Source organism: Pocillopora verrucosa, chromosome 6, assembly GCF_036669915.1.
Source record: "Pocillopora verrucosa isolate sample1 chromosome 6, ASM3666991v2, whole genome shotgun sequence".
NCBI classification, from domain to species: Eukaryota; Metazoa; Cnidaria; class Anthozoa; order Scleractinia; family Pocilloporidae; genus Pocillopora; species Pocillopora verrucosa.
In genome coordinates this window covers 21,739,681-21,755,263 of record NC_089317.1, presented here as the reverse complement: position 1 = coordinate 21,755,263, position 15,583 = coordinate 21,739,681, and the positions used below count along the sequence as shown (strand labels likewise).

Sequence of the window (15,583 nt, the reverse complement as noted above, 5' to 3'; positions counted from 1 at the left end):
TTCGTGTTCACTTTGATCTGCACTTCAGACTTTGGTATTAACTCTACGACATAGAATCGAAAAGTGTTGCAAAATCATAGCATTTCCCACCATTATGAATACAACTGAGATGGACTTCAAAGCATATACTTTGACTTTACTTTAATTGTAAAATTAAGTGAGCTAAAATAAATTACAGTCTTCCTGATTACAACAAGGGAAACACACCTCTCCCCAATTGTTCGACGAACGCTTGATTTAAATTATTAACTTAAGTCAAAATATCAATTTTTCTGATTGAATTTAAATTGAATTTATTGTTATGTAAACTATATTATTTTATATGATAAGCTGAATCCTACAAGGTTCTTAACTGGTTCTAAATAATGATCTATTGGAGACAGACACATAGATCACTTCACCATTAACAAAATTTTGCTTTTTTATCAGATAACACAAATAGGCTCCATGTTGCCGTGGGTGTGTTCAGCAATAGATCACAAAGACGCCAAAATGTGGCATACTAACATCATAACATCAATGACATACTCGACTGCTCCTCCTTTACGTTGCCATGTTCTTACCACATTTTAACCCTTTCACTCCCAAGATCTCTCTAGTAATTCTCCTAAATAACTTCCATACAACTCCTATGATTTTGGTTCTGAGAATTTGTTATTGGATCAACTTTTAATCCCCAATTGATATTTCTCTCTATTCTCATCACTTGTCTGCTTGATATTGTATGGATACTGTGAGGAGAAATTCTGTCTTAGTCACTCGTGGGAGTTACAGGGTTAACGTCATCTGTGATCTGTTACTAAACAGACGCACGGCAATATGGAATCTATCTGTAAACCCTTTACACCCTAACATCAGTATGCATATTCTCCATACTATCTCTGTACATCTCTTTAGTTTCTGAAAAGGAGAATTTGTTGAACAATCAAGAGCTTCTTTAGTTATTGATCATTTCCCTTATTCTCATGACCTTAATGTTTTATTCAGGGGGGGATCTTGAAACGAGAAATTAGATACCAGTCCCCTTAGAGGTTAAAGGGTTAATTGGAATATAAGGCTGCGTCAGCCATCCAAGAGTAGTTAACCTTTTGTAGCATTCAACATTTGATTTTTTGTACCTTACCTCCATAAAATTTGTCACAAATGAAATGCCACTAATTCTAACAGAATGTCGACCAGACGTTACGTTTCGATATGTGTACATGCACAATGACAGTAAAAAAAAGTGACACCGAATAAAAAAAATGTTACTGACAAAAATAAACTTTGAAAATTTGGGAACAAAATAACTATACACGCATTCCGGATAGCGCTGAATATTAAGCATGGCCTTCTTGGAATTTCCGAGGCGGATTTTTTGAAGACAACACTTACGTCCAGAACACCATGCTTCCTAGCGAGCTTACGTTAGTGTTTTTGTTTGTTTGTTTGTTTGTTTGTTTTCTATGTTTCACAACACGGAACATTCAGGTAACTTGCTATGAGAAAATGACCAACGAAACACTTCTAACCACGAAAGATAAACTCTTATGGTTACCTCGTGAATTTTTTGAGGAAGGGTAAAAAAAACTTTTACAAAGTAAAAAGTATTTTCTGTTTTATGTGCACTATTTTGATAGTTAAAGGTCAAGAGGTAAAAAAGAAAAACATTCAAATGATGCGACAAGTGTCCGAACGTCTGACCATTTTTTTTCTCACACAGCCGCCCACTAAGTTTGCGCGATGAATTCGAAATAAAATCGAATGCTTTCCAAGGAAAAAATCTCATATTTGTGATTTGTTTTTGATCATAAGTTGGTATTCATATTTTCGTCAAATCGTCAAAATCACTTGCACCATCAGCATCCTCGCACGCCCAGGATGCAAAACGATTCCTTCTCCCAGGGAGCGCCATAATCTCAGGAGGAAGAGGTCGCACCCACTCATCATCCACTTGGCTCGGGCGAGGAGGTGGCGGAAGCCTATCCAGTTCATCATCGTCATCAGATGTAACCTCCAAATCAGGCTTGTTATTCACAGGTCTGTTTTCAAGACTTTCAGCGGAGTCCTTTGTAAAGGTAGCCTGGTCGTTAGGACTACTCACCGTGGGCTCATTCTTAGCCGACTCGTCTGGGCCCTGAACGGAATTTTCCGGATTAGTCTTTTTTGCACCATCAGCGTCCTCGCACGCCCAGGATGCAAAATGATTCCTTCTCCCAGGGAGCGCCATAATCTCAGGAGGAAGAGGTGGCACCCACTCATCGTCCACTTGGCTCGGGCGAGGAGGTGGCGGAAGCCTATCCAGTTCATCATCGTCATCAGATGTAACCTCCAAATCAGGCTTGTTATTCACAGGTCTGTTTTCAAGACTTTCAGCGGAGTCCTTTGTAAAGGTAGCCTGGTCGTTAGGACTACTCACCGTGGGCTCATTCTTAGCCGACTCGTCTGGGCCCTGAACGGAATTTTCCGGATTAGTCTTTTTTGCACCATCAGCGTCCTCGCACGCCCAGGATGCAAAATGATTCCTTCTCCCAGGGAGCGCCATAATCTCAGGAGGAAGAGGTGGCACCCACTCATCGTCCACTTGGCTCGGGCGAGGAGGTGGCGGAGGCCTATCCAGTTCATCATCGTCATCAGATGTAACCTCCGAATCAGACTTGTTATTCACAGGTCTGTTTTCAAGACTTTCAGCAGAGTCCTTTGTAAAGGTAGCCTGGTCGTTAGGACTACTCACCATGGGCTCATTCTTAGCCGACTCGTCTGGGCCCTGAACGGAATTTTCCGGATTAGTCTTTCGGCCTTTAATCACCTGCGCATAAACCGGCGACTGGTTTCTATCGATAGGCGGAGGTACAGGTCTCCAGTTAGGAGGAGCTTCATTTTCAACAAAGTCAGAGAGTGAGAAGGCACTATTATCTACCCCGGCAGAATCGACAAGGCCTTCACTTTTCGTCGTATTATTCGGTTTAAGGTATCTATCGTCTTTTCCTTTACTGTCACTTGGTATTACCTCGTCATATACCGAGTTTCCACGAGAGACAATGGGACTACGCCTCGGCTTGTATTCCTCGAGGCGTACAACGTCATCCACGTTTCTCTCTGAGTACGAGGTCGAAGTCGCTGAATCGAGGTATCGCAATCCAAGATCTTGACTAAAACTCGTAGAATTTCTATCACCTACGAACATGCCAACGTCGATTTCGTCATCTGCAGGCGCAAAGTTGTACTGACCTTCCACACTTCCCTCACTATCGCCACTTGAGGACACTTGTGAGGTGCTCCCCGTCCTCCGATTGCTAAGAAGAAAACCCAAAGAATGTGAGGAAGGGCGTGGCCGACGAAGGTCCAGGTACATGTGACAATAAATCAACCTGGCCTGCCAACGAATGCTACAAAGATTCTGCTGTTAGATTGTCCCCCCCCCCCCCTACTACTACGCTACCCTACTGAAAAAAAAAGAAAGCAAGGAAGACAGACGGAAAGAAAAAAAACGACAAAAAGAAAGAAAGAAAGAATGAAGGAAAGAAAAAAAGGAAAGAAAGGCAGAAATACAGAAAAACAGAAAGAAAGAAATACTGAAAGAAAACAGGGAAAAACTTTCAAATAAATTAAATATTTTGGGATGGGAAATGTATAGAAAAACAAACCGTTAGTAAACTCCCGACACTTACTGGAAAATGTACTTGAGAGAAGGGTCTTCACGATTACTGATATGAAAACTTTGCCCTGGAAAGAAAAGATCACCATCAATCATTCAGTGGAAACTACGCAAGCTCTTGTAGATACTTATTTACATAAAAACAGTATGCACAAGTCAAGTTGGACGCTGGGAACTTAGCATTAGTCTTCACTCGTCCACAACACTGGTCTCCAAGCTACCAAGAAGATTTGACCGCGACGATTACAGACTTGGGACAAATAACACGTGGGTTTTTAAAATTAAGAAGAACTTCCTGAGTGGTGTTACTTACGAGAGCGCTTGGCTTGTCTTCGCTTGAGACAAACAAAAGCGATGATGATGAGCAAAAGGAGAACACCGAGCACGAGACAGACGACTGCGACTTTTAATCCAGAGGACTGGGTCCCATCACTTTGCCCTGACGTCACAGCAAACTTATCTGAATAAAAATAACATAAATAATAGTAGTAATGATAATGATAACAACAGTGATAATGCTAATAACAATGACGAAATCTGAAAAAAAAATCGTCACCTAAACTATCGCACGATGAAAGGTGTCTTTAACTCACCAGTATCAGTCTTGACGACGAATAGTTCCGAGAAAGGACCATTCCCTGTGTTACTGTACATCCGGGCCTTCACTTCATATTTGGTGTCTGGTACCAGACCTGTTATAAGGTAAACAGTGTCCGACATCCGGGGAATAACTACTTTCCCATCAAACACCGCACCCTCTAACTCTTTGTACCATACACGGTAACCAGATATTGAATATGAAGGAAGCTGGAAATAAACAAAAAAACATGTGAGAAAAAGGTATAGGTTTACTTAGGAGACAATTGCAAAATAATGTACAATTTCTGACTCTACGTTTCTTTAATTCTATCAAGGATACTGCATTCATGCTTAACAAAAAGTTACTCACTCGTTCATAGTAAATTCTAAGTTTAAAAGTGTGAAAAAGCACGATAACTAAGGTCAAAGCCGATCAATTGATCAGCAGCCAGGAGCAATATGACTAACATTGCAAGTGATGGCACGAGATAGTATTGCAAGCTACAAAACACTGTGTAACCAGAAGCTAAAACAATTCTCTCCTGTACCTTCCATTTAACCATAAGCTGATAAGCTCCATTTGACTGTACAATTAAATCCACAGGGGGTGTAAGGGGAACTGAAAACGGAACAGAAAACATCTTGTTATCAAAAGAGTCTCTTGTTATTAAGGAGGCCCAGAATTCAAATATAAAAAATGCTCCTAAGAGTTAGCACTTCTCGTAATTCGGAAAATTATATGTATTAGATATAAAAATATCTAATGGGAATTCTTTCTTTAGAATTGCAACCATTTACTGTACAACTAAAGTTCTTACCTAGCTGCATGGTTGTTATTTGTTTTGAAACAGCTCTACTCCACCTTTCTATTCCATCTTTCCTTCTTCTTCCAGCGTATACCCTGACCATGTAAACGGTATCGGCAGCCAGCTCTCGTAACGTGAAATTTTGTGGGCTCCTTACAATATTGTGTTGGACGAAAACATCCTGAGAATTGTTCCCATTCTGAGGTCCGTAGCTGATTCTGTACAAAATGGTGCTAAGATATCCATTTAAATTTTCAGGTTTTACCCACGAAACATAAACAACAGTCGCGTTTTCTACAGTCATTTTCAAATCCTTCGGGGTTGATGGAGCTGAAAGCAAAACGAAAGTAATTTTTTTCAAGTAATTTAGTGTTAACAACTGGGTTGAAAACGTAAATTAGCCACCGTAAAGGGTAAAAAAGGTTGACGTTTCGAGCGTTAGCCCTTCGTCAGAGCGATTTACGGCTAATTTACGTTTTCAACCCAGTTGTTAACACTAAATTACCTGCTATACTCTCCCACCGACGCAGCACCACAGTTTCTTTAGAAACTTACCCCTTTATTAATTTTTTTCAAGTCAGAATGACCATTTTCCGCACAAGTCTCTGACCTATTGACCTTTTATAACTGCACATGGAGATTTTGGCTTTGTAAAAATCCTTCAGCTATTTCTCCGTTTCGTATTTTGCGGCAAAAAAGTTTGTATTATCACTAATTTATCCCAGTCATGGGTGATTGAAATCGGTAAAGTTGTTTGAAGAGAAAGAGAAGGTCCTGAAGCTGCCAAGAAAGGAAACCGAAGGGACTGGGAAAGACTTCAATCCAACGGTGCTATATCAAAACAGCCCTCTTCTCCCCCAAATCAAGAGCATACATATAACAACGGTTATAAACAACGAAAGTTCAAACGCTTGGTCCCTGAAGTGGAAATCAATGCAAATTATATCTAGTGTTACCCTTAACCCTTTAACTCCCAAGATCTCATTAGAAATTCTCCTTACTGTCTGCCATATACTTCTTGTGATGCTAGTTTGGAGAATTTGGTATTTGTTCAACTAATAATCCCCTAATTAATATTTTTCTTTATTCTCATCACTTGTCTGCTTGATATCGTATTGATATTGTAAGGAGGAATTCTGTCTTGATCACTCATGGGAGTTAAAGGGTTAAGAAGGTTTTTTAGAGAGATTTCTTGGTGTCGAATTCTCGCGTTTTCGACCCCTTATTTCTCAGTGTTTAATGAGGGACAAATTATGTCAGGTAAACTCCTCCTCATACCTCCCTCCAGAGTTGTCACATTTTGCGATGGCTGGCTGTATTGACTACTGCCCAGTCCATTCTTTGCCTTCACTCTAAAACTGTAAACTGTAAACGCTTGTAAGTTGTTCACACGAACCGAACTTCCTTTTATCGTGTCGTTTACTTGTTCCCAGTCTCCTACTACAGTCTTCATCTGCACCATATACTGAAGAACGAGATCCAAAGGGTCAGACTGGGTCCAAGTCATTTCTAAGGATGTCTCCATGATACTTGTGACTGAAGGTTGAAAAGGAGGTCTGGGGACTGAAACGAAAAGCACATCCAAATAAGGGCTCCGTCTAAATCATCGTATTCCCGTCGTTTCAGGAACTTTCGGTCTGCACCAAGCTCGAACAGCCGCTGTTCGGAGCACGAGCCTGCGCTTACTCTATGAAGTTCATTCTTGGGAGGATCGGAGACTGGACTCGAGAAAATAGTGGAAATCGCGCCTAGGTCTGCACTGATCCACATAAATTCTAAAATGAAACTTTCCCGAGAGAGTGCTATTCATTAATTCTAAATATGTTGAAAAGTTCGTGAAAGCTTACCTCTTGCAAACCTCGCCACTGTATCCAGAGGATTAGTGCAGTTACACAAAAAGGAGTTATTGACAAGAGATACACCAGGAGTGATCAACTCTTCATTAGCATTGACGGTGTAATCCGGGAACTTTTGAAAATCTGGTAACTTAGAACCCTGTAGGTACCAGGTCACCTGAGGACGAGGGCTTCCTTCCACTTCACACTTCATGATCGTTTTGCTGTTCTGTGATGGAGTCTTTTGGAAGTCTATAATCTCGGCTTTGGCTGTGAATTTTAAGGCAATTTCAATGAGCATCGAAAGTTAACTCTTTGGACACCATTGGATTTACTTGAAGTTCTGTGGTTGGTCAAGAAAACTCGTGCCAGCCCCTATTTAACCAATCAGGAGCAAAACTAGAATCAACCACGACATGGTCATGAGTGCATGCTCTTCTTGAGCAGAAGTCTGCTTTGTTACATTCACATCGATTTCTCATCGGCTCAAAGTGACTTTTTTCCTTGGTATGATTGGCCAAAGTCATTTTTCCCGGTTTAGTTTTAAGAACCTCGATCTGAAAGCGCTCTTAAGCAATTTTCAAAGGAAACTCAATAGCAATCCGCGGCAGAATTGCTCATGTGATTGGATTGGTGTAAAGAAACCATCACGCCACTCTCTCGACCAATCAGATGCGACACTTTGCTGCGTTTCCCAACATTGCTTGCTAGTTCCATTTTGAACCACTGTTGGCTCCTTGTCACACGTCTGATTTCCTTTATTCTCACGACCGTTGTAATCACTGAGATCTACATGTAAGTTTTACGGCAGTCACAGATTGCGTGCATGTTATCACTATTCATTGGATAACTCTCTATCCGGGATAGCGCAGTACTTTTGATTGCCACTTGTCCGCTAGATAGCAATTTATCCGTTGTATAGCGCTATCCGCTCTTAGAACCACTAGGGCCTGATGAGTATATTTCAGTGATGAGGACTCAGAATGCCTTAATCGAGTTGCAATCAGTGTACATAATTCCCTTTTGGCCTTTTCATTCCCAAATATTCGAGTGTACAATAAATATCGAAACCTAGTTTACCTCCGATCTTCACGTCAACTACTTGCTGTGTTGAGCCTCTGCTGTTCCTCGCCTTGCAAGTGTATGACCCTTCATCCTCTGGCTCTACATTATTAACACGGTACTGGTTTCCAGTCCCAGCAAGGCTTTCGCCATTTCGAAGCCAGGTTATGGTCGCTGGGGGATTGGATTCCGGCTTGCATTCCAAAATGGCAGTTTGGCCTTTAAGAGCATACACGGTGTTGGGTGGGACAATGAATCGTGGGGCAACTAGATTTGTAAGAAAAATAAAATGGAAATTGGAGATATCAATGACAAGCCGGTGAAGGTTGCACCTACTTGTACTTCTAATGAAGAGGAACACGTCTCGTCCTAAACCAAACCACAAAGTCACTTCAGTCCGGGCCTGGAGTAACGACTACATGACCTAGTTCACCAGCGAGAACCCCCCCCCCCGGGAGAGGGGGTACTTGAGTCAATTTTTTGCTGAGTAGGGCTGCTGGCCTCTTAAAACCCCTACCCCAGTATAGTCGATTCTTTGGCCAATTACAGATCCCCATCTTGGTCATTTTTGCGGACACATTAACAACTTTTTAACTGCGAATCTTCCAATTTTATAAATCCAAACTTAACAGAATTTTCTTATCTTTAAAATCCCGAAAACGAACGACCCCATTCTGGTAATTCCACAGAAAATCCAAGTCCATTAAAGTCAATCCTGTGGTGAAAATGCGATCTCATCTAGCAGCACATCCCCATGAGCCTATTACCCAGAATTCCCCTCCCCCGCAAGTGGGGGAGTTGAGCACAGGACCGCATAACCCAAAGGTGAAGTTCCCGCGGGTAAAAATATCAATATCTTTCTACAAATAAACTACTTGAGTTGACTTACATAAGACATCTAAGTAGGCCTTGGCACTCGCACACCCAGCAGTGTTGCAAGCTTTGCAAATGTGCAGGCCTCCATTCTGCAATGTGACGCTGGAATATGTTAGATCTCCATTGGAATGAATCTGTACAGTGGCACTGGGAACAATATTTGTTATGGTTCCACCGGTTTTCTCAAGCATCCAGGTAACAACAGGCTCATCAGGGCCACGGGCGCGGCATGACATAGTTGCACTGCTCCGTTCATCGACCGTGACATTACTCGGAACGATGGTGAACACAGGAGGGTCTGAAACATGAAGGAGAGAAAATCACAATCTATCTATGCTTTCTCTCGTCCGCCATTTAGAACAATATCAAGGCTGGTTTTAGATTTTTAGACTGAAATAGGGGTGATAAGTTGGGGAACAAAATGTGGTTACATGAAACATCACTTAAAAATATACACTTTTGTGTTCTCTCTATCTATTGGCACCAGTGATTATTTGCCAAAACGAAAGTATGAAGCCTTGAGCAAGGCGATCCAGTGGGGAGCAAGGAGTCTAGCTTTGAACCCTTCAACTCCTGTGAGTGACCAAGACAGAATTTCTCCTTACTATATCTATACAATATCGTGCAGACAAGTGATGAGAATGAAGAAAAATGAAAATTAAGGGATTACTAATTGATCTGATATCAAATTCTCCAAACTAACATAATGAGAACCGTTTAGCAGACAGTAAGGAGAATTATTGATGAGATCTTGGGAGTTAAAGGGTTATAGTGTCAGACCCCCAACAAACCTCTCTCCACCTTGTCTCAAATCTTCTAGCAGGCAGAGAAATATGCACCCTGCAGCGCTATTAGGAAGGCCTGCTGCCAAGCTATCTTGAAATACCTGACAAATTTTGTCAACCTTTTAACTTCCATAACTGACAAAGAAATAATTTCTCCTTACAATTCCAATACAATATCAAGCAGACAAGTGATGATAATAAAGATAAATATCAATTAGGGGATTATCAGGTGATCTGATACCAAATTCTCCATATTTAAATCATAAGAATTATATGGCAGACAGTAAGGAGAATTACAAATGAAATCTTGAGAGTGAAGAGTTAACTAATTTACAGGGAAATGTACAATGACTCAAACCTTACAGTTCATTGGTTGACTCTCATTGCATTTAAAAACACTATCAGCTATTCAAACAATAATGTAACCACTAAATGCAGTTTTTTAATACCAGCCACTAAAAGGTATACTCTTTTTTCACTTGTTCCTGCGTCATTTGTTGCACGGCAGGTGAACCAACCACTGTCTTGTTCAGATACACTTTTGACCACAAGTGTTCCATTTGATAAAACAGTGAAGCGCACATCATTGGTGATAAGGTTTTGTGACTTGTACCATTTGATGGAAGGAGCAGGAATTCCTGTAGCCTGGCATGAAAATATGGCTGTTTTTCCCTTAGGAATGGTTTGATTTATTGGAGACATTACAAAGTTTGGTGGCACTGCAGATGAAGAACAGATGAAATGAGTTGCAGAATTGACCCTTCTTAAAAAAATTGGTGTCTTAAAATTTAATTTCCTCAATAGGAAACTGAACATACACATACAATACAATATTCTTTATTTTACTAAGGTAACATAATTAATCCAATGAGTTATCTAACTTACAGCCTTCACAGCAGTACAAATACATATAAAATAATGACTAATCAGCAAGACAACTTACTGCAAGAAAAAATAAAACTAGAAATTGTATGGTTTAACATAGATATAATATGATATAAACAATTACCTTCTAATATACAGTTACAAGAAAGAGAAAGACAACAATCATAACACATTAATTCCTCAAGATGAAAAACATTACAAGCAGACTTGAGGAATAAGATAAGAAGTTTATACATAGTAGTGTGTTAAGAAAATTTTCCTTACTTATTAACATAAAAAGAAATAATCTCTCACTGAATGATTTACCTTGAATTGCTAGGTAGAATTTACCAGAAACTGATCCAAATGAGTTGTTTGCAACACAAGTGTAGAACCCTTGATCACCAAGAGACAAAGAACTCAAATTCAGGTGGCGATTTGCTGTGATAATTGTGTCATTAAATATCCACTGATACTCAGGAGTGGGCATGGCATAAGCTCCGCATTCCACCACAAGTTGAGTGTTAATATTCTGTGTCCTGTTTGCCATGGGCACAAGAAATCTTGGAGGAGCTGACACATATAACAAAATGAGACAAATGAATAATGGAATTACTAACAGTACAATCAGTCTAGTGAGCCTACACCTCATGGTTCATTGTTGCTTAACTTTAACCCAGTTTCTAAAACGCAAAAATACCAGGCATATTGCTACACCTCCCCCTGGGGGATGTACTAACAGCTGGAGTTTTGCAGGTCCTGGAATGCCTAGGGGGTGCACTAGCCCTAGGGGGTTGTCTTGCAGGCTCTTAGCTACACTGTTTAGATTGAAAAGGACTCATAGCCCGAAAACAAGAAAGGGTACAGCTGCCTCTCCCCTCTAAAAAGTTGGGAAGGGGAAGGGGATGGGGAAGGGGACTGCACAGGCTACACAAGAATCTAATCAAATATCATATGATAACTGCAACTGATTGACCTTTCAGTAACCTCATTACAACTGATAACGATTGATTTCTTTTTAACTCCAACCTTACAAAAATTAATTATAATTATATAAAAGTATTAAATAACTTGCTTGACTCACTCAAAACTTTTAAGGTTGCAGAGGCAGACCTTTCTCCAACATCATTCACAGCCTTGCAAGTATATGTTCCACCATCAGTTTCTGATACCATGGAGATACTAAGAGAATTGTTTGAAAGGACTTTTATGGTGCCCAAGTGTGGAGACTGCAGAGTAAATATGGAGCCATTGGGTGTGGTCCATTCCACATGAGGGGTTGGGTTTCCCTCAATTAAACAGGTAAATTGGACAGGTGAGTGTTCTTCAACCACTTTGTTTGAAGGCGTCCTTGTTATACGAGGATAACCTTAGAAGAAGAAAAGTATGGGCGATGAGTTAAGTGAATGAAATGTTGCAGTTAGAACATGAAGAATAATTTTTAATGTAATCTCGCATATACATGCATTAAATAATTACCTCGGATACGTAGAAATGCCAAAGCTGTGACATTCCCTTCAGAATTCTTTGCTGTACAGACATAGACACCATCATCCACATGCTGAAGATTGACAATCCTTAAGGCACCAGGAGAGGGTTCTTGCCTCCGATCAGCTGTAATGTTCCCATATAATTTGCTCCATGTGATACTTGGAGGAGGAATACCATTAGCACTACAGTAAAATGTGACTCTGTCTCCTTCACTAGCAGTTTTGTTGCCTGGTCTTGTTGTAAATGATGGAGGGATGGGCAGGTCTTAAAAAACAAATTAAGTCCAAAAATATTCATGTGATGAGCTAAAGAGATGCTTAAACAAAACAGTTAGAAAATATCACAGAAGGTATTTAGCAGTCCAACCTTTATTGCTTTAGAGTGAAAGATTTTCTGGCCAATTATTGGTCAAGATGTTAGAACATCAGTAATTAAAGGGACTTGCAGACATCTGACTGATTACTTACAGAGGGAATTCAAACTTTTTGTTTTTCAAAAGATATATATTTAAAAAAGACATTACCAGGAAGAAGCTGAACCATTTGGACATCATTTGACTGATATATCAACACAAATATTCTTATGTACATAAAAGAGATATAGAATGTAATTTTGTACCCTGAAAATAGGGAGATCATTGTGTGTTTCAGTTTGCTTAATTACCGGTATGTAAAATTACATACCATTTACAATCAGGGTTGTACTTGCAGATGTTGAGCCAAATGAGTTGTGAGCTTTACAGCTGAACAAGCTACCATCATCACTCTTGACTAAATTATTAATCCTCAATGATCCATTGCTGAAAACCTCAAATCGTCCACCGCTAGAAATGATGGCATCACTACTATTTTTCCAATTTAAAACAGGTTTTGGATATCCAACAACTTCACAGTGAAACAAGGCAGATTGCCCAACATATGTTGCTGATGATGAAGGTGTTTTAGAAATACTTACTGATGGGACACCTAGAACAGTAATCAAGAATTAGTTGGTCACAATTTTTAGACAAGGTTTAGAGAACTTTATGATTATTGGTGTCAAAAGACCGAAACAGAAGTAATAATTAAACTAAATCTAATTCTCTTAATTGACCATTTAACTTCCAGAGGTGATTAAAATGCATCTTCTACTTGCAAAATCAGGACAATCTCCAGCAAAGGAGTAATGAGAATAGACAAAACTATCAGGAAGAGAGTGTTATCTTGATAGAACACAATCTTCTCCTTTGCAAGTAGCAAAGAAATGTCTAAAAGCTGGAAGGGAGAAGTACAATCTAGATATAAACTCTTTAACTCCCAGATCAAATTTGTCATTCTCCTTACTGTCGACCATACAATTCTTATTATGTTAGTTCAGAGAATTTAGTCTTAGATCAACTAATTATCCCCAAATTGATATTTTTCTTTATTCTCATCACTTATCTGGTTGATATTGTTTTGATATTCTGAGGAGAAATTCTGTCTTGGTCACTCACTGGAGTTAAAGGGTTTTAAGAGCTGAGGATTTCATAACAAAAATGTGCTATACCTTGCACAGTTAAGGTCGCTGATTTTGTAACTGTCTCTCCTGACTGTTTATCAGTAGCTACACAGGAATAATTCCCAGAATCAGAAAACTCTAGGTTATCAATCTTCAATAACGTTGCTAAGCCAGAAGGGAAGATGTTGCCTTTACTGATGTTACTGCCATCTTTCAGCCAGTTGTAAATGGGTTGTGCAACATTTATTTGGCATTCAAAATTGACTGCGCTCCCTTTGAGGACTGATTGGGAAGTAGGTTCCTTCAAGAAGTTGGGCACAGCATCTGTATTAATAAAGTTTAACAAAGTTACTTTCTTGAAAAAATTTTAAATAACTTAATTCTAGAAATAATTATGTTTTCAAAGAATAGCCTTTGAAATGACTTGTAGTAGATCTGGTGACCTTGGAGTACTGGTAAGCATGAGAAGCCACTTCACTATTCCTATTTTCAAAATGCCAGAGTACCTGTATTTAAAATAATTATCTTCCATATATTTCCTTTACTGATTATTATAAAGTACACTGAATACACAAAACCAATTTCTCTCCATAAATTGATATCTTGTGGCTCAGGGAAATGATAAACCTTTTCACTCCCAAGATCTCATTTAGTAATTCTCCTAATTGTTTTCCTCACAATTATTACGATGTCTTTGTGAGAATTTGGTTTCAGATCAGCTAACTTTCCCCTAATTTATATTTTTCTGTATTCCAGTAACTTGCCTGTTTGATATTGTAAGGAGAAATTCTATCTTGGTCAATCATGGGGGTTAAAGACTGGGTTAATACTCAACAAATGTCCCAAACCTATCCACCTGCTGTTTTCATGGTCTTCTAAATACAGGGGGTGGGAAGGGGGGGGAAGGGTGCAACATGGATGAGGTCCTTTTAAGAAGTCTAACCTAAGTTTCCCCCACCTGAATGAAGGAATTTACGAATGAAATTTATTTACCAAGGAGATGCATAAATGGTACAGTAGAGAGAAAGAAAGAATTTTGCATTCATCAAGACAAGCCTATTTTTTTGTTTGATTATAATATCAAAGGGTACCATGCTCACTAGTGATACATGCTACGACTCACCTGCACATAATGGTATGTTCATTAAAATAAGGAAAACAACGACAGCTGGCCACATTTCCTCGTTGATAGCTATTGGGTACAGTATCAAAAAACAAAATAAAACATTACAAAGCAACGCCGTTTAAATATTTGAGAGTTATAGTTAACAGACATCTGATATTTCTCCAGAGAAGACATGAAAGTTTCTATGAGGAAGAGAGTAAATAGTAAAAATAAAAAAAAAATACTTCAAGCTCATGGTCGGAACTGGCCCTTGCAAGTTTGTTGTTCTCAGGTTCGTCAACTTTAAAAAGTTAAAATGCTACTTTCGCGTGTCTTCTTCTTGCGTTACTTCTCCACAGTACAGCTACCTCTCTTAGAATGCAAACAGTGAAAGAAAGTATAGGCATAGTGTCCCAATGACAGCTGCACGATCTTATGATCATTAGTTCGAGAACTGTTTACACTTACTTCTTATTTTATTTGTTAGTCATTACTACTTGTCACAAATAAAACATCTTTCAAATTAAGAGCAGAACTGTATTTTTTTGAAACAGAACAATTCATATTAGAAGCGAAGCCTCCACAGATCACAGCAAGGGACGATGGTGCTAAAGATTAATGAACATGATCACATTGTAATGAATTCTACAGAGCTTACCCACGTCGCTACTCAGCTTCGAACCATGGGTGCTTGCTTTGCTTGATTTGCAACAAACTTACGGGATAAATTTTCTGACAAATTACAATAACCCTCTATTTGGAATTCATTCGTGAGCCTGGTTCGCAATTTAGGACAGACTACCTCCCGATCTAAGCCTCCAGGCAACAAGCGAAACAAGACGCGGTTCACAGGAATGCATCATTTACTTCGGCCATTTTGTAACTAAGACCGCACCAGTCCCTTTCGCCTGACCAGGTCACACAACAGATCAAACAAACAGTAACGCAACTCAAGGTAGGATTTGTACACTAAAATTTGGGAACATGAAAATTTACCCACATCATGCGATAAATTCACATCTAAGACTAAAATTGCTCACGAGAAAGTAACGACAGAGCCAAAA

The 15,583-nt window shown here is 39.4% G+C and overlaps 1 protein-coding gene across 1 annotated transcript; it reads right to left on the bottom strand.

Annotated features, from left to right (window-relative positions):
* Nucleotides 1-126: 126 nt before the first annotated feature.
* Nucleotides 127-15,381, bottom strand: LOC131776328 (roundabout homolog 2). The gene is made up of 18 exons (XM_059092492.2): nucleotides 15,178-15,381; nucleotides 14,538-14,606; nucleotides 13,463-13,738; nucleotides 12,619-12,900; nucleotides 11,924-12,199; nucleotides 11,529-11,813; nucleotides 10,772-11,017; nucleotides 10,030-10,299; nucleotides 8,809-9,093; nucleotides 7,938-8,186; nucleotides 6,870-7,127; nucleotides 6,301-6,585; nucleotides 5,035-5,352; nucleotides 4,765-4,835; nucleotides 4,231-4,444; nucleotides 3,951-4,097; nucleotides 3,651-3,705; nucleotides 127-3,275 (listed from the first exon to the last, which is right to left on the bottom strand). The coding sequence occupies exons 2-18, from the start codon at nucleotides 14,590-14,592 to the stop codon at nucleotides 1,802-1,804; spliced, it is 5,046 nt and encodes a 1,681-aa protein (XP_058948475.2). The 5' UTR covers nucleotides 14,593-14,606; nucleotides 15,178-15,381; the 3' UTR covers nucleotides 127-1,801.
* Between the last annotated feature and the right edge of the window lie 202 nt (nucleotides 15,382-15,583).

Coding starts and splice junctions, on each gene's coding strand:
- LOC131776328 (XM_059092492.2), bottom strand. CDS start 14,592: ATGTGGCCAGCTGTCGTTGTTTTCCTTATTTTAATGAACATACCATTA. Junction 13,739..14,537: donor GAACATACCATTATGTGCAG/GTGAGTCGTAGC, acceptor TTATTAATACAG/ATGCTGTGCCCAACTTCTTG. Junction 9,094..10,029: donor AGTATACCTTTTAGTGGCTG/GTATTAAAAAAC, acceptor TTCATGTTTCAG/ACCCTCCTGTGTTCACCATC.